Genomic DNA, 21,870 nt, shown 5'->3' with positions numbered 1-21,870 from the left:
ATGTTTCAGGCCGAGACCCTTCTTCAGAACTCAGTTCCAATTCTAATTGTTCATCCCAAAACAATAAAGTCAGCCCCACCCGCTCCAGCAACACTCCCCAATCCTGATCCGTCTTCCTAACGATGGAATATTTCCATTTCCTTCCAGTCTGCTGCACACAAGACCATAAGACATCGGAGCAGAAACAGGCCATTCGGCCCATCGAGCTGCTCCACCATTTGATCGTGGCTGATCCATTTTCCTGCCTTCTCCCCATAGTTGTTCACACCTTCACTTATCAAGAATCTTCAGCCTCTGCCTTAAATGTACCCAATGACACGGCCTCCACAGCCGTCTGTGGCAATAAATTCCACAGATTCACCATTCTCTGGCTAAAGAAATTTCTCCTCATCTCCATTCTAAACGGACACCCTTCTATTCTGAGGCTGTGCCCTCTTGTCCTAGGCTCCCCCACCACAGGGAGCATCCTCTCCACTTCCACTCTATCTCGGTCTTTCAATATTTGATAGGCTTCAATGAGATCCCTTCCCCCTCGTTCTCCTAAATTCCAGCGAACACAGGGCCCATCAAATGCTCTTCACATGTGACTCCAGGCTGGTGGAGATTGGAGGGGACCACCAAGGCAATACTAAGATTAGATTAGATTAGCTTCATTTGCCACATATACATCGAAACAAACGGTGAAATGCATCGCTTGTGTCAACGACCAACACAGTCCAAGGATCTACTGGGGGCAGCCTGCAAGTGTCGCCATACGTCCAGCATCAACATGGCACGCCCACAATGTACTAAGCCTAACCCATCGTCTTTGGAACGTGCGAGGACACCCAAGCCGGCCATGAAACTATGACACTCGATAATTATCGTTGGGAGCCAGGGCAGGAGGCTGCTCCCCTAAAGAACTTCTGAAGGGTCAACTGAATTAGAAGAGAGTTAGCATGGATGCAATGGGTCCAATGGCCTCTCTCCGTGCCGAAGGACTTCAAGTGTTTTGGATTGGCGCTGTCCACGTCTTTGTCTCACACGCTGTGAACTGCCGTCCGTGCAGCCAGCCACGCGATCCCGCGACGCTCTTTCTCTTGAATCCTCCTTGCTGGAAATCACAGAGCCAATACGTCACAGAAACAGGCCCTTCGGCCCATCTAGTCCATGCTGAACTGTTACTCTGCCAGTCCCACTGATCTGCACCTGGACCATAGCCTTTTGTACCCCTCCCATCCAAGTATTTATCCAAACTAATCTCAAAATTGAATTTGTATCTGTTCCTGCTGGCAGCTCGTTCCACACTCGCTCCATCGTCTGAGTGAAAAAGTTCACCCACCCTCCCCAGGCTCCCCTTAAATATTTCACCTTTCACCCTTAACCCTTGACTTCTAATTCTAGTCTCACCCAACCTCAGTGGGGGGGGGGAACTGCTTGCATTTACCCTATCTATACCCTCCATAATTTTGTATGGAAGGAGAGCTGAAATACTAACAATCAGTCACACAGTTAGCAACCGAACTCCGCCATCCCTCCCCCCAAACAACAACATTTAAAAATGTCAGCTGGATATCGTTCACTCACCTCCTCGATGTTAAAAAGTTCAGCCTGTCACTACCTCACCGACTAATGAGCTGGACCATGCCTTGCTCTTTAGCTGAGTGTCTCATTAATGTTTCAGAAGACCTTTAAAGAAGAAAATATAACTGTCTCTCCGAGCACCTGGGCCCTCTCCCCGTTACTGGGTTGACGAGGAGCTTCCTCGCTGCCTCTGACATTTGCGTGGCTTCTCACGGCTTTGTTAGTTGTCCGAGTAAATAAAGGACGAGTCGTGCTCAGGACATTTCTGGAAAGGTCAGGGTGGCTCCTGGAGGGACAGTGTGTTGGTGGGAAGTACCGGGCTGCTTCTGAATGAATTATAGGGAAGTGAAACACTGTGAGAGAGGCTGTCCCGATGCAGAAGGGGCTTTGGTGGGGGGGCGGGAGTTGAGGGAGTATAGAAGATGCTCGCCAGGGTACTGCCAAGCTGTGCTATCAGGAGAAGCAGGACAAACCCGGGAGCTGAGGGGACACCTACCTGATAAACATTTATAAAATTGATAAGGTGGAGAGTTTTCCCCGAGGGCACCGATGTCAAATATCGAAAAGGGCCACTTTTCGACATAATTGTATAAGGGCTAAGAGTGTTGTAAAAGCGAGCCTGAAGGCTTTGTGTGTCAATGCAAGGAGCATTCGTAACAAGGTGGATGAATTGAATGTGCGGATTGTTATTAATGAATATGATATAGTTGGGATCACAGAGACATGGCTCCAGGGTGACCAAGGATGGGAGCTCAACATTCAGGGATATTCAGTATTCCGGAGGGATAGACATGAAAGAAAAGGAGGTGGGGCGGCGTTGCTGGTTAGAGAGGAAATTAACGCAATAGAAAGGAAGGACATTAGCCAGGAGGATGTGGAATCGATATGGGTAGAGCTGCATAACACTAAGGGGCAGAAAACGCTGGTGGGAGTTGTTTACAGGCCACATAAAAGTAGTGAGGTTAGGGATGGCATTAAACAGGAAATTAGAAATGTGTGCAATAAAGGAACAGCAGTTATAATGGGTGACTTCAATCTACATATAGATTGGGTGAACCAAATTGGTAAGGGTGCTGAGGAAGAGGATTTCTTGGAATGTATGCGGGCTGGTTTTTTGAACCAACATGTCGAGGAACCAACTAGAGAGCAGGCTATTCTGGACTGGGTTTTGAGCAATGAGGAAGGGTTAATTAGCAATCTTGTCGTGAGAGGCCCCTTGGGTAAGAGTGACCATAATATGGTGGAATTCTTCATTAAGATGGAGAGTGACATAGTTAATTCAGAAACAAAGGTTCTGAACTTAAAGAAGGGTAACTTTGAAGATATGAGACGTGAATTAGCTAAGATAGACTGGCAAATGATACTTAAAGGATTGACGGTGGATATGCAATGGCAAGCATTTAAAGGTTGCATGGATGAACTACAACAATTGTTCATCCCAATATGGCAAAAGAATAAATCCGGGAAGGCAGTGCACCCGTGGCTGACAAGGGAAATTAGGGATAGTATCAATTCCAAAGAAGAAGCATACAAATTAGCAGAAAAAGTGGCTCACCTGAGGACTGGGAGAAACTCAGAGTCCAGCAGAGGAGGACAAAGGGCTTAATTAGGAAAGGGGAAAAAAGATTATGAGAGAAAGCTGGCAGGGAACTACTGACTGTAAAAGCTTTTATAGATAGGTGAAAAGAAAAAGATTGGTTCAGACAAATGTAGGTCCCTTACAGTCAGAAACAGGTGAATTGATCATGGGGAACAAGGACATGGCAGACTAATTGAATAACTACTTTGGTTCTGTCTTCACTAAGGAGGACATAAATAATCTTCCAGAAATAGTAAGGGACCGAGGGTCTAGTGAAATGGAGGAACTGAGGGAAATACATGTTAGTAGGGAAGTGGTGTTAGGTAAATTGAAGGGATTAAAAGCGGATAAATCCCCAGGGCCAGATGGTCTGCATCCCAGAGTGCTTAAGGAAGTAGCCCAAGAAATAGTGGATGCATTAGTGATAATTTTTCAAAACTCTTTAGATTCTGGATTAGTTCCTGAGGATTGGAGGGTGGCTAATGTAACCCCGCTTTTTAAAAAAGGAGGGAGAGAGAAACCGGGGAACTATAGACCGGTTAGCCTGACATCGGTGGTGGGGAAAATGCTAGAGTCAGTTATCAAAGATGTGATAACAGCACATTTGGAAAGTGGTGAAATCATCGGACAAAGTCAGCATGGATTTGTGAAAGGAAAATCACGTCTGACGAATCTCATAGAATTTTTTGAGGATGTAACTAGTAGAGTGGATAGGGGAGAACCAGTGGATGTTGTATATTTGGATTTTCAAAAGGCTTTTGACAAGGTCCCACACAGGAGATTAGTGTGCAAACTTAAAGCACACAGTATTGGGGGTAAGGTATTGATGTGGATAGAGAACTGGTTAGCAGACAGGAAGCAAAGAGTGGGAATAAACGGGACCTTTTCAGAATGGCAGGCAGTGACTAGTGGGGTACCGCAAGGCTCAGTGCTGGGACCCCAGTTGTTTACAATATATATTAATGACTTAGATGAGGAATTAAACACAGCATCTCCAAGTCTGTGGATGACACGAAGCTGGGCGGCAGTGTTAGCAGTGAGGAGGATGCTAAGAGGATGCAGGGTGACTTGGATAGGTTGGGTGAGTGGGCAAATTCATGGCAGGTGCAATTTAATGGGGATAAATGTGAGGTTATCCATTTTGGTGGCAAGAACAGGAAAACAGATTATTATCTGAATGGTGGCCGATTAGAAAAAGGGGAGGTGCAACGAGACCTGGGTGTCATTATACACCAGTCATTGAAAGTGGGCATGCAGGTACAGCAGGCGGTGAAAAAGGCGAATGGTATGCTGGCATTTATAGCGAGAGGATTCAAGTACAGGTGCAGGGAGGTACTACTGCAGTTGTACAAGGCCTTGGTGAGACCACACCTGGAGTATTGTGTGCAGTTTTGGTCCCCTAATCTGAGGAAAGACATTCTTGCCATAGAGGGAATACAAAGAAGGTTCACCAGATTGATTCCCGGGATGGCAGGACTTTCATATGATGAAAGACTGGATCGACTAGGCTTATACTCGTTGGAATTTAGAAGATTGAGGGGGGATCTTATTGAAACGTATAAAATTCTAAAGTGATTGGACAGGCTAGATGCGGAAGATTGTTCCCGATGTTGGGGAAGTCCAGAACGAGGGGTCACAGTTTAAGGATAAAGGGGAAGCCTTTTAGGACCGAGATGAGGAAAAACTTCTTCACACAGAGAGTGGTGAATCTGTGGAATTCTCTGCCACAGGAAACAGTTGAGGCCAGTTCATTGGCTATATTTAAGAGGGAGTTAGATATGGCCCTTGTGGCTACAGGGATCAGGGGGTATGGAGGGAAGGCTGGTACAGGGTTCTGAGTTGGATGATCAGCCATGATCGTACTGAAAGGCGGTGCAGGCTCGAAGGGCCGAATGGCCTACTCCTGCACCTATTTTCTGTGTTTCTATTAGAAAACATGCATTTAAGGTGGGAGGGGGAAAGTTTAAATTCGGATTAAGTTACTTATCCCACCCAAGGATTTACAGTGACACACACACAGAGTGCTGGAGGAACTCAGCAGGTCGGGCAGCGTCTGTGGAGAGGAATAAACAGTCAACATTTCAGGGCCTGGCCCTTCGTCAGGACTGGAAAGGAAGGGCAGAAGCCGGAACAAGAAGATAGGAGACGGGGAATATGTACAGGTTGGCAGGTGATAGGTGAGAGCAGGTGAGGAGGAAGGTGGGTGTGTGGAGGAAAGGGGAGAAAGTGAGAAGCTGGGAGGTGCTCGGTGATAGGTGCCACTGAGAGCTCGTTTTATGCCTCGGGCACAGAGCTGAGCAACACACACACACACACACACACCGGATCGCACCATGTTCAGCAGAACAACACAAGCAACAGCTACAAAACAAAAGAACAAGCGAACAAGGCCCTTTCCTCTTCCCACCCGTCCCCTCACGCACAGCCAGTCCTCCAACCCCAGGACCAGGCACCGCCAGGCCTACCACCTCTATTAGACTGGCAGACAGCAGACAGCAGGCCCCTCACTTCCCCAGGCAGGACTTTAGCCGACACTGTGTGTTGCGGTTATACCGTAGGTTTATTGTGCATTGTTGTGTCCTTTATCCTACTTTGTTTTTCTGTGCTCCATCAGATCCAGAATAACAATTATTTTGTTCTCCTTTACACTTGTAAAAACAATCTTTAAACTTGAATGTTGAATGTCATTGTCTGGCGGGAGACAGGGGAACAGATGGAAAGGCAGGTCACTGAGCAACATAAAATCAACATGTTATCGCAGTGGGGCCTGATCTTCCCTCTCACAGTGTCAGGGCCTTAGATGGGCTGGAGGTTGTTGAGGGTTCTTCAACCAGTATGTGGAATGTCCAGCTAGGCCTGAGACCTTACTGGACCCTATTGGGTCATGAACCGGGTCAGGGTATGGGCAGTTCAGTGCTGGGAAGTATTTTTGGAACAGTGATCATAACAGAGACTGTGTGATATGGATAAGAGTCAGACTGGTTGTTGGGTTAAAATGGTATGAGAAGGAGAAGATGGCGCGACGGCAGTGCGTGCGGCCACTTTGGTGGTGTTATCTGTTATTTGTCAAGTAGGGGACCGTGCACAATTCTGATTTGATGGAGACAGACGTGAGAGTACGGAGGAACATCTGGAAAACTTCTGGAATGCCCGCTTCGCTGCCGCTGTTACTGTGTGGTAACCGGAATCTCCGGAGCAGAAGGCCCCGAATCCTCGTGTTTGCTTGTTTCAGCGGCCGGGGCGAGGTCGAAGGCGCTCGGCAGAGGATGGCGCTCGGGAGGCTGTATCGGAGGGGCTGGTCAGAGGCTCGGGGCTGGTCAGATGGACTCAGTGTTGGCTGTGGTCGGCTGCTTCCAAGGCATCGGCAGGTTGACGGTGCCTGGAGGTTTATGGCAGGGAGTTTCTCCCTTTTGCCGCCTGCTATCGGGGACTCGGGAGTCGATCGGCTCGGGGACTTTTGAGACTTTATTTACCGTGCCCATGGTTTGTTCTTCATCAAATTATGGTATTGCTTTGCACTGCTGTAACTATATGTTATAATTGTGTGGTTCTGTCAGTGTTAGTCTTTGGTTTGTCCTGTTTTCTGTGATATCACTCTGGAGAAACATTGTATCATTTCTTAATGCATGTATGCATTTCTAAATGACAATAAAAGAGGACTGAGTATTCTCATAATCTAAACTGGGCCGGGGGGCATAGGGGGAGGCACAGAATGAAGCAGAATTTGTGGAGGTTGGTTGTAAAGGGGGAGGGGAGGTTCCTGGGATCAGTTGGCCTTTGGGTGGTCCTCGAGTTGGGTCACAGACCAGCAGCAAGCAATGGCAGGAAATGGCCTGTCGGATGTGCAGGATTACATAAAGATCCCAAGCTGATGAGTGGATATTTCTCGCTCTCTCTCTACAGGTTCAGCTTGTACACTACAACCACGAGCTTTACACCAATGTCTCTGAGGCGTCCAGGAGCCCTAATGGTCTGGTGGTGGTGTCCATCTTTATAAAGGTCAGTATCGGTGGAGTAGAGCGGGTGAGTGCGAACTGCAGGGACCCAGGAGCAGGCCACTCGGCCCATCAGACCTGCCCTAACACTCGGTGGGGCTATGGCAGATCTGGCCCAGGCCCAGCTCCTCCTCCCTGCCAGTTTCCCCCAGGTTCTCAATCCCACATCTTTCAACTATCGCCGTAAGCTTTTCTCGGAGTGGGGGAAATGTGGACCCCTGTTCTTTGCCCTCATTCGCCTCGGATTAGTGCCCTTGGAGATTTCTGGATACAGATATGTGGTGGTACGTTGTCACAGAGAGTAGGCAGCTCCAGTGACCCTAGTCCAATACCAACCTCTGAAAGAATTTGTACATTCTCACTGTCACCATCCAGATCCTCTGCTTTGGTGCTATTATTGAATATAAATCAGTACCTGCCTCCAGCACCCACCACTCTCTGTGTAAAAAGGCAGATCTCCTTTATGTTTCCCCCTCTCACCTTAAAGCTATGCCCTCTAATACTTGCCTCTCATAATTTCATAGAGGGCATACGGTATAGGAATAGAATTGGGCCATTCGTCCCATCGAGTCTGCTCCATCATTTCATTATGGCTGATCCATTTCTCCCTCAGCCCCAGTCTCCTGCCCTGATGATTCAAGAACCTATCAACCTCCATCCAACACCAGAGGAACTTCCCAGTAGCCAAACATTTTAATTCCCATTCCCATTCCCGTTCCAACATGTCGGTCCATGGCCTCCTCTTGTGTTAAGATGAGGCCACCCTCAGGGTGGAGGAGCAACACCTTATATTCCATCTGGGTAGCCTCCAACCTGATGGCATGAATATTGATTTCTCCTTCCGGTACAAAAAACGATGCTCTCCTATTCTATCCCACACTCTGACCTCTTAGCTATTCTCACCTCCCCCGGGTCCCCTCCTCCTTCCCTTTCTCCTATGGTCCACTCTCCTCTCCGATCAGATTCCTTCTCCAGCTCTTGACCTTTCTCACCCACCTGACTTCACCCGTCATTTTCCAACTAGCTTCCTGTCCCTCTCCCACTTCCTTTCCCGTCCTGAAGAAGGATCTCCGTCCAAAACATTGACTGTTCATTCATTTCCATAAATGCTGCCTGACCTGCTGAGTTCCTCCAACATTTTGTGTCTGTTCCTATTGACCTCTGCTTTACATATACCCAATGTCTTGGCCTCCACAGCCACCTGTGGCAACGAATTCCACAGATTCACCATGCACTTGTGAAAAAAAATCCTCCTCATTTCCGTTCTATATAGAATCCCTCTATTCTGAGGCTGTGCCCTCTGGTCCTAGACGCCCCCACCATCCTCTCCTCTGATAAACACCCATCAGCCAAAGTCTGTCCAACCTCTCTTTATGTCTCATACCCTCTGTTCCAGTAAGCATCCCGGTAAACCTCTCCTGTACCCTCTCCAAAGCCTCCACGTCCTCCCCATTTTGTGGCAACCAGAAACGAAACACCTTAGGGTGAGCACAACATTGTGGGCAAAGGGTCATCACTGTGATGTAGTATTCTTGTTCTATCTAATACTGTCGCCAAAGTTTTCTAAAGCCGGCTACTACACAATTTTATTCCCATAGCTCCAGCTGATGAAGGCAAGTCTATTTCTTTACCACCCAATGCACACAAATTGCTGGAAAACTCAGCGGATCAGGTAGCATCTATGTAGGGGATGTTTATTCAAAGTTTCAGGCTGAGATCCTTTCGGTTGTATATTCCCTTCAGAGATGCTGCCTGACCTGCTGAGTTCCTCCAGCATTTTGTGTGCTTTGATCTGGATTTCCAGCGTCTTCCACTGTCTGACAACTGTCGGTTAGCTGTGCATCTTCACCCTTAGATCCCTCTTGGGGAGACTGAGGGTTAGAGATGTGTGTGAGGAGAAGGGATTGAGGGTGAGAGGTATCTGGGATGAGTTGGGTCCATTAGAACCATAGAACCATAGAAACTACAGCACAGAAACAGGCCTTTTGGCCCTTCTTGGCTGTGCCGAACCATTTTCTGCCTAGTCCCACTGACCTGCACACGGACCATATCCCTCCATACACCTCCCATCCATGTATCTGTCCAATTTATTCTTAAATGTTAAAAAAGAACCCGCGTTTACCACCTCGTCTGGCAGCTCATTCCATACTCCCACCACTCTCTGTGTGAAGAAGCCCCCCCTAATGTTCCCTTTAAACTTTTCCCCCCTCACCCTTAACCCATGTCCTCTGGTTTTTTTCTCCCCTTGCCTCAGTGGAAAAAGCCTGCTAGCATTCACTCTATCTATACCCATCATAATTTTATATACCTCTATCAAATCTCCCCTCATTCTTCTATGCTTCAGGGAATAAAGTCCTAACCTATTCAACCTTTCTCTGTACTGAGTTTCTCAAGTCCCGGCAACATCCTTGTAAACCTTCTGTGCACTCTTTCAACCTTATTTATATCCTTCCTGTAATTTGGTGATCAAAACTGAACACAATACTCCAGATTCGGCCTCACCAATGCCTTATACAACCTCATCATAACATTCCAGCTCTTATACTCAATACTTTGATTAATAAAGGCCAATGTACCAAAAGCTCTTTTTACGACCCTATCTACCTGTGACGCCACTTTTAGGGAATTTTGTATCTGTATTCCCAGATCCCTCTGTTCCACTGCACTCCTCAGTGCCTTACCATTAACCCTGTATGTTCTACGTTGGTTTGTCCTTCCAACGTGCAATACCTCACACTTGTCTGCATTAAACTCCATCTGCCATTTTTCAGCCCATTTTTCCAGCTGGTCCAAGTCCCTCTGTAGGCTCTGAAAACCTTCCTCGCTGTCTACTACACCTCCAATCTTTGTATCATCAGCAAATTTGCTGATCCAATTTACCACATTATCATCCAGATCATTGATATAGATGACAAATAACAATGGACCCAGCACCGATCCCTGGGCACACCACAGGCCTCCACTCAGAGAAGCAATTCTCTACCACCACTCTTTGGCTTCTTCCATTGAGCCAATGTCTGATCCAATTTACAACCTCTCCATGTATACCTAGCGACTAAATTTTCCTAACTAACCTCCCATGCGGTACCTTGTCAAAGGCCTTACTGAAGTCCATGTAGACAGTATCCACTGCCTTCCCTTCATCCACTTTCCTGGTAACCTCGAAAAATTCCAATAGATTGGTCAAACATGACCTACCACGCACAAAGCTATGTTGACTCTCCCTAATAAGTCCCTGTCTATCCAAATGCTTGTAGATTCTGTCTCTTAGTACTCCCTCCAATAACTTACCTACTACCGACGTTAAACTTACTGGCCTATAATTTCCCGGATTACTTTTCGATCCTTTTTTAAACAACGGAACAACATGAGCCACTCTCCGATCCTCCAGCACCTCACCTGCAGACAGCGACATTTTAAATATTTCTGCCAGGGCCCCTGCAATTTCAACACCAGTCTCCTTCAAGGTCCGAGGGAACACCCTGTCAGGTCCTGGGGATTTATCCACTTTAATTTTCCTCAAGGCAGCAAGGACCTCCTCCTTTTAGATCTGTACAGTTTCCATGATCTCACTACTTGTTTCCCTTAATTCCATAGACTTCATGCCAGCTTCCTTAGTAAATACAGACACAAAAAACCTATTTAAGATCTCCCCCATTTCCTTTGGTTCCGCACATAGCCAACCACTCTGATCTTCAAGAGGACCAATTTTATCCCTTACAATCCTTTTGCTCTTAATATACCTGTAAAAGCTCTTTGGATTATCCTTCACTTTGACTGCCAAGGCAACCTCATGTCTTCTTTTAGCCCTCCTGATTTCTTTCTTAAATATTTTCTTGCATTTCTTATACTCCTCAAGCACCTGATTTACCCCCTGTTTCCTATACATTTCATACAACTCCCTCTTCTTCTTTATCAGAGTTGCAATATCCCTTGAGAACCAAGGTTCCTTATTCGTATTCACTTTGCCTTTAATCCTGACAGGAACATACAAATTCTGCACTCTCAAAATTTCTCCTTTGAAGGCTTCCCACCTACCAATCACATCCTTGCCAGAGAACAACCTGTCCCAATCCACGCTTTTTAGATCCTTTCTCATTTCTTCAAATTTGGCCTTCTTCCAGTTAAGAACCTCAACACTAGGACCAGATCTATCCTTGTCCATTGGTGAGGGGTATCTGTGATGAGTTTGGTCTATGGGTGAGGGGTATCTGTGATGAGTTGGGTCTATGGGTGAGGGGTATCTGTGATGAGTTGGGTCTATGGGTGAGGGGTATCTGTGATGAGTTGGGTCTATGGGTGAGGGGTATCTGTGATGAGTTGGGTCTATGGGTGAGGGGTATCTGTGATCAGTTGGGTCTATGGGTGAGGGGTATCTGTGATGAGTTGGGTCTATGGGTGAGGGGTATCTGTGATCAGTTGGGTCTATGGGTGAGGGGTATCTGTGATGAGTTGGGTCTGTGGGTGAGGGGTATCTGTGATGAGTTGGGTCTATGGGTGAGGGGTATCTGTGATGAGTTGGGTCTATGGGTGAGGGGTATCTGTGATGAGTTGGGTCTATGAGCGAAGGGTATTTCTGTGAAAGCTTCTTTTTTCCATTCCAGGTGTCAGACACGGCGAATCCCTTCCTGAACAGGATGCTTAACAGAGACACCATCACACGGATCACCTACAAAAGTAGGAGAACTCCACGTGCCCTAACAGCCGAACGCGGGACCTCAGAAGAGATAGACAGGGACGAGAGAGGAGAGAGAGATGAACATAGAAATGGGAGACAGAGAAAGAGATTATATGGTGGGGACATCTACAGAGGTAGCTTGAGTGAGGATGGACAGATCGGAGGGAGAGTCCAGAGGGAAAATGCTGAAAGGGAACCAGGTTGAGGATTGTTTGTGTTGCTTAAGACTACAGCATCTGCAGAATCTCTTGTGTTTACCACTGGGCCATTGTCTGAAATGGAGAGCTGTAGTTTTAAGGACAGATTGGATAGAACCTCTTGTGTTTATCACCAGGACCTTGTCTGGAGCAGAGGACTGTAGTTTGAAGGACAGATTGGGCAGGTGGGGTTTATCACAATGGAACGTAGGAGTCTAAGGGGTTTACAAAATTATGTGATGCATCAAAGCTATTAATTATCAGAAACTTTGTCCAAGAGCAGCGGAGTCTAGCACTAGAGGGGCACACACAAAATGCTGTAGGAACTCAGCCGGTCAGGAAGTAGCTATGGAGGTGAATCAACAGTTGATGTTTGGAGACGGGACCTTTCGTCAGGACTGGAAAGGAAGGGGACAGAATCTAGAACAAGAAGGTGGAGGGGGTGAAGGTGTCAGGTGAGACCGGCTGTAATGCTATTGATGTGTATGAATGCAGTGGACCAGAACAGAAGGCATTGACTATGAACGTAAAGAATGAAAAGATATTGAACTGTTTATTCTTGTAGAATCAGTTCCTTTCCCCAAGCAGTAAGGCTGATCAACACCTCCACTGCTACTTTATTATTCCTGTCAATCACCGTGGGTACAGCCTAGCGCCGCCCCAGCGACAGACAGTCGATCGATGTACAGAAGCTATCTTATGTATTATTATTATTGTGTGTGTTTTTATTATTATTGTTGCATTGTTTATTTTTTGTGTGGGGGGGAGGTTGTGCTGCATTGGATCTGGAGTAACAATTATTTCGTTCCCCTTACATTTGTGCACAGGAAATGATATTAAACAATCTTCAATCCTTGATGTTTTTTTATTATGAATAGTTATTTTGGTCAAAGCATCATGGTGGGTGAGGGGTGAGGGATGGTTTCTGACCTTCACATGTCTATTATTCTTCCCCTAGACGATGCCTACTTGTTGCAAGGTTTAAATATTGAGGGGATTTACCCAGAGACCCCCAGCTTCATAACCTACGAGGGCTCGATGACGGTGCCAGCTTGCCACGAGACCGTGACCTGGATCATCATGAACAAACCCATCTACATCACTCGGATGCAGGTAACGTCCTCGTCCCCGGCGAACGCACACCGGTCTCTTTGGACCCTGGCCGCCGTCTGGAGCACTCATTCCCCCTCAGCACCGCCCTACCGACAGGGCGAGGCTCTCAATAAACCAGGGAAATGAGAGACTTGATCAAATGGCAGAACAGACCGGATGGGCCAAATGGCTAATTCCACAATACAGCACAGTACAGGCCCTTCGGTCCACGACCATCTGTAAACCTCTTAACCTACTCCAAGACCAATCCAACTCTTCCCTTCCATATTTTGCTATCATCCTCGTGCCTAAGGCTGTCTTAAATGTCCCTGTTTTATCAGCCTGTAACACCTCCCCAGCAGTGCGTTTCAGAGACCCAGCTCTCTCAGTGTGTAAGAAACCTACTTTCTGATATCCCCCTGAATTTTCCTCCACTCACCTTAAACAGATGTCCTCTAATCAATCTATGCCTCTTGTTATCTTGTACACCTCTGTCAAGGATCCTGTCAGCACCCTTCACTCCAGAGAGAAAAGCCCAAGCTCGCTGAACTTTTCTTCATAATATGTCCTCTCTACTCCAGGCAGTATCCTGGTAAATCCCCTCTGCACCCTCTCTAATCCAGGCAGCATCCTGGTAAATCTCCTCTGCACCCTCTCTAATCCAGGCAGCATCCTGGTAAATCCCCTCTGCACCCTCTCTAATCCAGGTAGCATCCTGGTAAATCTCCTCTGCACCCTCTCTAATCCAGGCAGCATCCTGGTAAATCTCCTCTGCACCCTCTCTAATCCAGGCAGCATCCTGGTGAATCTCCTCTGCACCTTCTCTGATCCAGGCAGCATCCTGGTGAATCTCCTCTGCACCCTCTCTAATCCAGGCAGCATCCTGGTAAATCTCCTCTGCTCCCTCTCTAATCCAGGCAGCATCCTGGTAAATCTTCTCTGCACCCTCTCTGATCTTCCAGATCCTTCCAATACTGAGGAGACCGGAACTGAGCACAATGTGATCTAACCAGAGCAACAGACACAAAACTCAGCAGGTCAGGCAGCACCTCAACGTTTCAGGCCAAGGTTCTCCTCTGGTCTAAGGAGAGTTTTGTAAAGCTTACAGCCATATGTGTTTTAAACTGGGAACGTAGACTGTTGTGAACCTGGATTGCCACACTCTCACTCGGAACAGGCTTTCCTTTCCCACGTCTTCAGTAAACCTCCCCGCAGCGCCCAGTACGTCTGCCATCAAGTTTCTATCTATTTCTGTTTGTTCTGGAAGCTTGGCCAGGGAGCTAATCTTGGACGTTGGAGCCTTTCCCAAGAAAGAGTCATGCCAATCATTCCCACAGGCAGGACAGACGCTCTCTCCCTAGTGGTCAGCTGTGACGTGCGCCGAGACAGGAGGTGGTCTGCGGGAGGCCTCGATGTCGTCATCGCAGCCGAGCGCACAGAGGCTCGGGCAGCCAGGGCACAGCATCGTCTCTCCAACTGTCCGGTGGTCCAGAGTCGTTCCGGAAACAGATCCTGGTGCAGATCACAGCATCGGCCCCACCCTCTCCGCCCGCCCCAGAGAGAGGGAGAGAGGGTGAGAGAGGGGGTAGAAAGAGGAAGAGGGAGGGGAGGGAGAGAAAGCAGGTAAGGAGTGGAAGAGAGAAAGGGAGAGAAGTGGAAAGAGAGGGAGAGAGGGGAGGGGTAGAAAGGGGTGAGGAAGAGAGAGAGAGATGAAGAGAGGGGAAGCGAGAGGGAGGAGAGGGGGGAGAGGTGGGGAGTGGGGCAAGAGAGGAGCCAGGGAGAGAGGGGAAGAGAGAGGGGGAGGATAGAGAGGGGTACAGAGGTGGAAGGGAGGGATGGAGGGGAGGGGGGAGAGTGAGGGGCAGAGAGGGAGTGAGAGGGGATAGGGGAGGGAGGAGGAGAGAGAGGGGAGAGAGGATCGAGGGAGAGAGGGAGGGAGGGGAGAGATGAGGAGAGAAGGAGTAGAGAGAGAAGGAGAGATGGGAGGGGAAGAGGGAGAAGCGAGGGAGAGAGGGGAGAGGATGGGGTGAGAGAGAGGGGAGAGAGGGTGTGGAGAGAGAGGGAGGGAGCAGACAGAATGGGGTGAGAGAGAGGGAGGGAGAGGGGGTGAAGGAGGCAGGCGGAGAGAAAGAGAGGAGAGACGAGAGAGAAGATGGGGAGGAGGGGAGAGCAGGGTGGTGTGAGACAGAGAGGGAGCCTGTAAGAGGGGAACAGAGAGAGTGACGGGGAAAGAGAGTTGTGAGATGGGCAGAGGGAGAGAGAGAGAGGTGGGAGATAATTTATCTTCACTCGGAGATAGATCAGGCCACTCCGCATGTGACCATTGAACCTACTAACCCGAGCGTCTTTGGACTGTGGGAGGCAGCGGGAGTATCCGCAGGAAACCTCGCAGTCATGGGGAGAAACTTCCAACTCTGTACAGACAGCGGCAGCAGCTGAACGCGGTTTCTGGCGGCAGCAGCGTTTTGCCAACCACCACATTACCATGTAGAGCCAAGAGGCTTTGGATCAAATGCCGCAAATGGTTAACAAGATAGTTCGAGGGATAACGGACCTGGAGTTCCATGTTCCCTCATAACATAGGATTCCAATGAAACCACCGAGTCCGTCAGCCCACACAGCAATTCCTTCCTCCCGGTAACGCATTCGGAACCCTTTCCCATCAACATCCCCCGGGAGTCAGCACACCCCCACAGACACACACACACTGACATGGCCTTCAGTGCGAGATAGCTCACCACCCCAGAGGTGGTTGGTGTGTGGGAGCAAACGTGAGCCCCCTGTCAAAACCCATGTGCTCATGGGGAGGAAAGTTCGAACTCCAAACACACACACACCTGAGAAAATACCCCAGTGAGGGTCAGTGTGAGTGTGGGTCCATGTCCCCAGTGAGGGACAGTATGTGTGTGGGACCGTCCCCCAGTGAGGGTCAGTGTGTGTGTGGGACCGTCCCCCAGTGAGGGTCAGTGTGTGTGTGGGACTGTCCCCCAGTGAGGGTCAGTGTGTGTGTGGGACTGTCCCCAGTGAGGGTCAGTGTGTGTGTGGGACTGTCCCCCAGTGAGGGTCAGTGTGTGTGTGGGACTGTCCCCCAGTGAGGGTCAGTGTGTGTGTGGGACCGTCCCCCAGTGAGGGTCAGTGTGAGTGTGGGACTGTCCCCCAGTGAGGGTCAGTGTGTGTGTGTGTGGGACCGTCCCCCAGTGAGGGTCAGTGTGTGTGTGTGGGACCGTCCCCCAGTGGGGGTCAGTGTGTGTGTGTGGGACCGTCCCCCAGTGAGGGTCAGTGTGTGTGTGTGGGACCGTCCCCCAGTGGGGGTCAGTGTGTGTGTGTGGGACTGTCCCCCAGTGAGGGTCAGTGTGTGTGTGGGACTGTCCCCCCAGTGAGGGTCAGTGTGTGTGTGGGACCGTCCCCCAGTGAGGGTCAGTGTGTGTGTGTGGGACTGTCCCCCAGTGGGGGTCAGTGTGTGTGTGTGGGACCGTCCCCCAGTGAGGGTCAGTGTGTGTGTGGGACTGTCCCCCAGTGAGTGTCAGGTGTGTGTGTGGGACCGTCCCCCAGTGAGGGTCAGTGTGTGTGTGGGACCGTCCCTCAGTGAGGGTCAGTGTGTGTGTGGGACCGTCCCTCAGTGAGGGTCAGTGTGAGTGTGGGACCATCCCCCAGTGAGGGTCAGTGTGTGTGTGTGGGACTGTCCCCCAGTGAGGGTCAGTGTGTGTGTGGGACCGTCCCTCAGTGAGGGTCAGTGTGTGTGTGGGACCGTCCCTCAGTGAGGGTCAGTGTGAGTGTGGGACCGTCCCCCAGTGAGGGTCAGTGTGTGTGTGTGTGGGACTGTCCCCCAGTGAGGGTCAGTGTGTGTGTGGGACCGTCCCTCAGTGAGGGTCAGTGTGTGTGTGGGACTGTCCCTCAGTGAGGGTCAGTGTGTGTGGGACCGTCCCTCAGTGAGGGTCAGTGTGAGTGTGGGACCGTCCCTCAGTGAGGGTCAGTGTGTGTGTGGGACTGTCCCCCAGTGAGGGTCAGTGTGTGTGTGTGTGGGACCGTCCCTCAGTGAGGGTCAGTGTGTGTGTGGGACTGTCCCTCAGTGAGGGTCAGTGTGTGTGGGACTGTCCCCCAGTGCGGGTCAGTGTGTGTGGGACCGTCCCCCAGTGAGGGTCAGTGTGAGTGTGGGACTGTCCCTCAGTGAGGGTCAGTGTGTGTGGGACTGTCCCCCAGTGCGGGTCAGTGTGTGTGGGACCGTCCCCCAGTGAGGGTCAGTGTGTGTGGGACCGTCCCTCAGTGAGGGTCAGTGTGAGTATGGGACTGCATTGAGATTGATGGGAGCCAACAGTGAGGTTGAATATCTTTTCTATCTAACTCTCTCTCTCTCTCTCTCTCGCTCTCTCTCTTTCCCTCCCTCCCTGTCTGTTTCTCAGATGCATTCGCTACGATTACTGAGTCAGAACCAGCCGTCGCAGATTTTCCTCAGTATGAGTGACAACTTCCGGCCCGTCCAGCCTCTGCACAACCGTTGTATTCGAACTAACATTAACTTCAGCCTCCAAGGGAAGGATTGCCCCAATAACCGAGCGCAGAAGCTTCAGTACCGAGGTAAAGCTGTACCCTCACCTCCTCCCTACGGTACTCGCCCCACACTCCCCCCGTTTCCTCCCCATAGCCTTGACTTCAGGGCAGCCACCTTGTCACAACTCCTGTCGGGCAGGAGGTACCGAAGCCTGAAGTCCCACACCACAAAGCGTAACGAAAATACTTTAACATTCGATTCTTGTTCTTTTCTGATTCAACAGCAAAGGTTGTGCTCAAAGGAGACACTGCGCAAGTGTTGAAGGTTATAAGGAATTACTTTATTGGAGTTGTATGAAGAATAGAAACTCAGTCTTAGAATAGAGGGACATCCATTTAGAACAGAGATGAGGTGGAATTCCTATAGCCAGTGGAAGGTGAATCTGTGAGATTCATTACCACAGACGGCTGTGGAGCCGTCTTTGGTTATATTGAAAATGAGGTTGATAAGTTCTTGATTAGTCAGGGATCAAAAGTTATGGTGAGAAGACAGGAGAATGGGGTTGAGAGGGATAATAAATCAGCCATGATGGAATGGAGGAGCAGACTCGATGGGCCGAATGGCCTAATTCTGCTCCTATGTCTTATGCTGTCTCAGTAAAATGCGGAAAGGAAAATGTGTAATGAAGAGGTGTAAGATACAACATAACCACTCCACACAATGTACTGCCAGCAGAAACCGCCAAAGAAATCCCTTCTGCACACACCGTTTACTGGCCTTTCCCGTAACAGGGTGACCAAAGCCGTAGGCAGTACCCCAAGTGCAACCTCACCAATCATAGGGAGAGGGAGCTTAGGAGGATTCAGAGGGATCACATTGAACCAGGTACTGGAAAAATCTGCCTCCCTCCAGCAGTTCAGTTCTTGAACCAACCAGCACAATCCAAATCACAATGCTTAGCAAATAAATTACCATCTTACGCTTCCCTCAAGATTCAAGCGATTCAGCAGATACTGGGAGCCCGGAGCAACACACACAGAACGCTGGAGGAACTCAGCAGGTCAGGCAGCGGCTACGGAGGGGAATCGGGTGACAATTTCTCTGCACAGATGCTGCCTGACCCACTGAGTTCCTCCAGAGTTTTATTTACGTAGCGATACAGTGCGGGGTAGACCCTACTCTCCCCTCGAACCACACCATCCAGCAACCCACAACCCCGATTAAACCCAACCCTAACCTGACAGGACAATCTACAATGACCAGCTAACCTGCCCGGTACCAATCGGACTGGGGGAGGAAACCGGGGAACCTGGAGGGAACACACACATTCCACGGGGAGGACATAGAAAGACTCCTCACAGAGGGAATGAGCTCCAAACACCATAACACTCTCAGCTGTGATAGCGTCACGCTAATCGCTAATTTAGTGCGTTATTCCAATCAACTTGTTCTTCTTTGTTCCAACTATGTTCCTTTTTGGTATAGTTTTGTATAAATTAATTTTTTTGTGAATATTGTGTGTCTGGCTCTCTGAGCCTGCGATGCTGCTGAAGTAAGTTTTTCATTACACCTGTGGATGGGTGGACTCGGGTAAATGACCCAGCCCGTGTGTGCTGACCACAGTTCTCAGCAAACTCTTCCCAACTGCCAGCATTCGGCCCAGAACTTTCCAACCCTCTCTAGATACCAATCCACATTCTCCTCAAATGTTAGTATTGCACCCTCCTTCAACCACTACATCTATCTGACAGCTCAGTCCATACACTCACCACCCTGACAGAATTGTTCTCCCTGTCCACGCCTCTCAGATTCAGATCTGATGCCTCTCAGAATTGTAACAGTCACCCCAAATTCTCCTCTGTCCCAAGGAATAAAGATCCAGCCTCTCATCCTGGCAGCATCCTCGTAGATCTCTGTCTGTCTGTCTATCTGTGTGTGTGTGTGTCTGTGTCTGTGTCTGTGTGTGTGTGTGTGTGTCTGTCTGTCTGTCTATCTGTGTCTGTGTGTGTGTGTCTGTCTATCTGTTTCTGTGTGTGTGGTGTCTGTCTATGTGTGTGTGTGTCTGTCTGTTTGTGTGTCTGTCTATCTGCCTGTGTCTGTATGTGTGTGTCTGTGTGTCTGTGTCTGTGTCGATGTCTGTTGTCTGTGTGTGTGTCTGTGTCTATGTGTGTGTGTGTCTGTGTCTGTCTGTCTGTCTGTCTGTGTGTGTGTGTGTCTGTGTCTGTGTCTCTGTGTGTGCGTGTGTGTGTGTCTCTGTCTGTCTATCTGTGTGTGTGTGTGTGTGGTGTCTGTCTATGTGTGTGTGTGTCTGTCTGTCTGTGTGTCTGTCTGTCTGTGTGGTGTCTGTCTATGTGTGTGTGTGTATGTGTGTGTGTCTGTGTCTATGTGTGTGTGTGTCTATGTGTGTGTGTGTCTGTGTGTGTGTGTGTCTGTGTCTGTCTGTCTGTGTGTGTGTCTGTGTCTATGTCTGTGTGTGTCTGTGTGTTTGTCTGCTTGTCTGTGTCTGTGTGTGTGTGTGTGTGTGTGTGTGTCTGTGTGTCTGTGTGTTACACAAGTTTCTATTTGTACCTGAATCTCACCGTACTGGTGCTCACTTGGTGAGTTTTTTCGAATCCCCGTTAGCAGGAGCAGCTTTTCCCCAATCCCAGTCTCGTTTAGATCTCTCAATGAATGATGCATTCGAAATGACCCTGTATCCTCTCTGCTTGTCTGTCTTGCAGTTAACGAATGGTTGCTAAAATAGACAGCCAGCCACCACGACATTTATCGGAAGGTAACGCAGGTGAGACCATCGAGCTATGGATCTGCATTACAAGGAGAATTCCCGTCAAGCCCTCATGGCAGGGTTTGACCTTTTACCATGACCTTGGAGACAGAAACTTTTGATACGTGGACGGACGACATCAAACCAACTTTTAAGGTGACCAGAAAAGTACAACTAGACTTAAAATTATTAATTTTAGAGTTGGGGATATTAAACTAAACAAATCATTTATCAAGTGACCATGGTTTTGATACAGTTTTGAAGTCGGGTGGGGGAGCGTTGGGTAGAGATTGAAAAATAAAATCTATAAATTTTAAATATAAAAATTGAAAATGCTGGAATCACTCAGCGGGCCAGACAGCGTCTGTGAGGAGAGGAACAAACTGAAGACCTTTAACTGAGACATTCACCTGCCAATTTGACGGCAGCAAGACCTGCTGCAGTTGGAGTTGACCAGAGGGGAGGAGGTGGTCTTTGTTTGATTGTAGACGTCCTGCTAAAAGCACAGTGTTCAACACCTGCCAGAGAGAGGCAAAACTACCAGTGGATGTGTCCGCGTGTTCCAGCTGAAATTTCTCATGTCCATTACGTCATCCAGCGTGGTTTCCCCGAATCCCGAACCGGGGAGGGGTGGGGCGTCCTGGGGGATTGAGGGAGGAGTGGAGCGGGTGCTGAGGGTGATGACGGTGGAAGAGAAATGCTTTTGATATATTAGACGGGAGAGTCACGCACTCTGACAGCGAACCTTGTAGATGGGTGGCCACAGGAAGGGGGTGAGGTCAGGCATTGTGGGGGGGTTGAGATGGCAGCACACTCCCTCCCTCCCTCCCTCCCTCGGGTACCAATAGGCTGACGCCTTTTATGTTAATTGTTTACACTGTTCATACACACTGTGTTTGATTTTAATGTCAAGAGCTCAATAAATGTGTTTGAAAAATTAACGTCGGCTGTTTATTGTGGCATCAGGGGCAGGAAATGTGGAGCACTGGCAGTCCAACCCCCTCTCAATCACGCTGGTCCAGCTTTGCCTCGGTGGATCCGATGTGACCACAGGCAGGGGGTGTCATCCTTCACAAACAAGGTGAGAGTGGCATCCCCCCTGTTCAGGGGGGTGACGATCGGGGAAGTCGGTGTGCTCTTTGCCGTGAGCGCACTGCAGTTCGTTTCCCAGCCGTTCGTCGTCGGGCCGAGGCGCCCGGTCTTTGATCAAACTCGTCTGAGCTTCACCTCAAAGCACAGTCGATAATCCCGTCACAGGAAAGATGTGATTCGAACACCGTTCCCTCTTCCAGTTCATTCCCGGTACAAGGCACCTACACATGAGCTACCCGTGTCTTCCCGTTTCCTTCGAGACCATTTAGCCCATTGAGTATCTCAACATTCTGTGTAACCCATTTCCAACAGCCCCCAGACCCCCCACTCACATGGGGGGGCAACTTACAGCAGATAGTTATCCCACTGAACAGTCACGGCTCTGGGACGGGAGAGGAACCCAGAGCTCTGGATGGAGACG

At 49.2% G+C, this 21,870-nt stretch overlaps 1 protein-coding gene across 1 annotated transcript in view; it reads left to right on the top strand.

The window, feature by feature from the left end:
* ca10a (carbonic anhydrase Xa) overlaps nucleotides 1-21,271 on the top strand; it is a 253,379-nt gene extending 232,108 nt beyond the window's left edge. The window contains exons 5-9 of the mRNA XM_063030859.1: nucleotides 7,046-7,141; nucleotides 11,742-11,814; nucleotides 12,971-13,125; nucleotides 17,505-17,679; nucleotides 20,314-21,271. Of these exons, the coding sequence (XP_062886929.1) occupies nucleotides 7,046-7,141; nucleotides 11,742-11,814; nucleotides 12,971-13,125; nucleotides 17,505-17,679; nucleotides 20,314-20,336 (522 nt within the window). The 3' untranslated portion in view covers nucleotides 20,337-21,271. The remainder of the gene's footprint in view (nucleotides 1-7,045; nucleotides 7,142-11,741; nucleotides 11,815-12,970; nucleotides 13,126-17,504; nucleotides 17,680-20,313) is intronic.
* The last annotated feature ends 599 nt before the right edge of the window (nucleotides 21,272-21,870 follow it).

The sequence above is a fragment of the Mobula hypostoma genome, chromosome 22, assembly GCF_963921235.1.
Source record: "Mobula hypostoma chromosome 22, sMobHyp1.1, whole genome shotgun sequence".
Lineage (NCBI taxonomy): Eukaryota > Metazoa > Chordata > Chondrichthyes > Myliobatiformes > Myliobatidae > Mobula > Mobula hypostoma.
The sequence above is the reverse complement of the archived record's forward strand: the minus strand, read 5'-3'. Positions and strand labels throughout refer to the sequence as shown.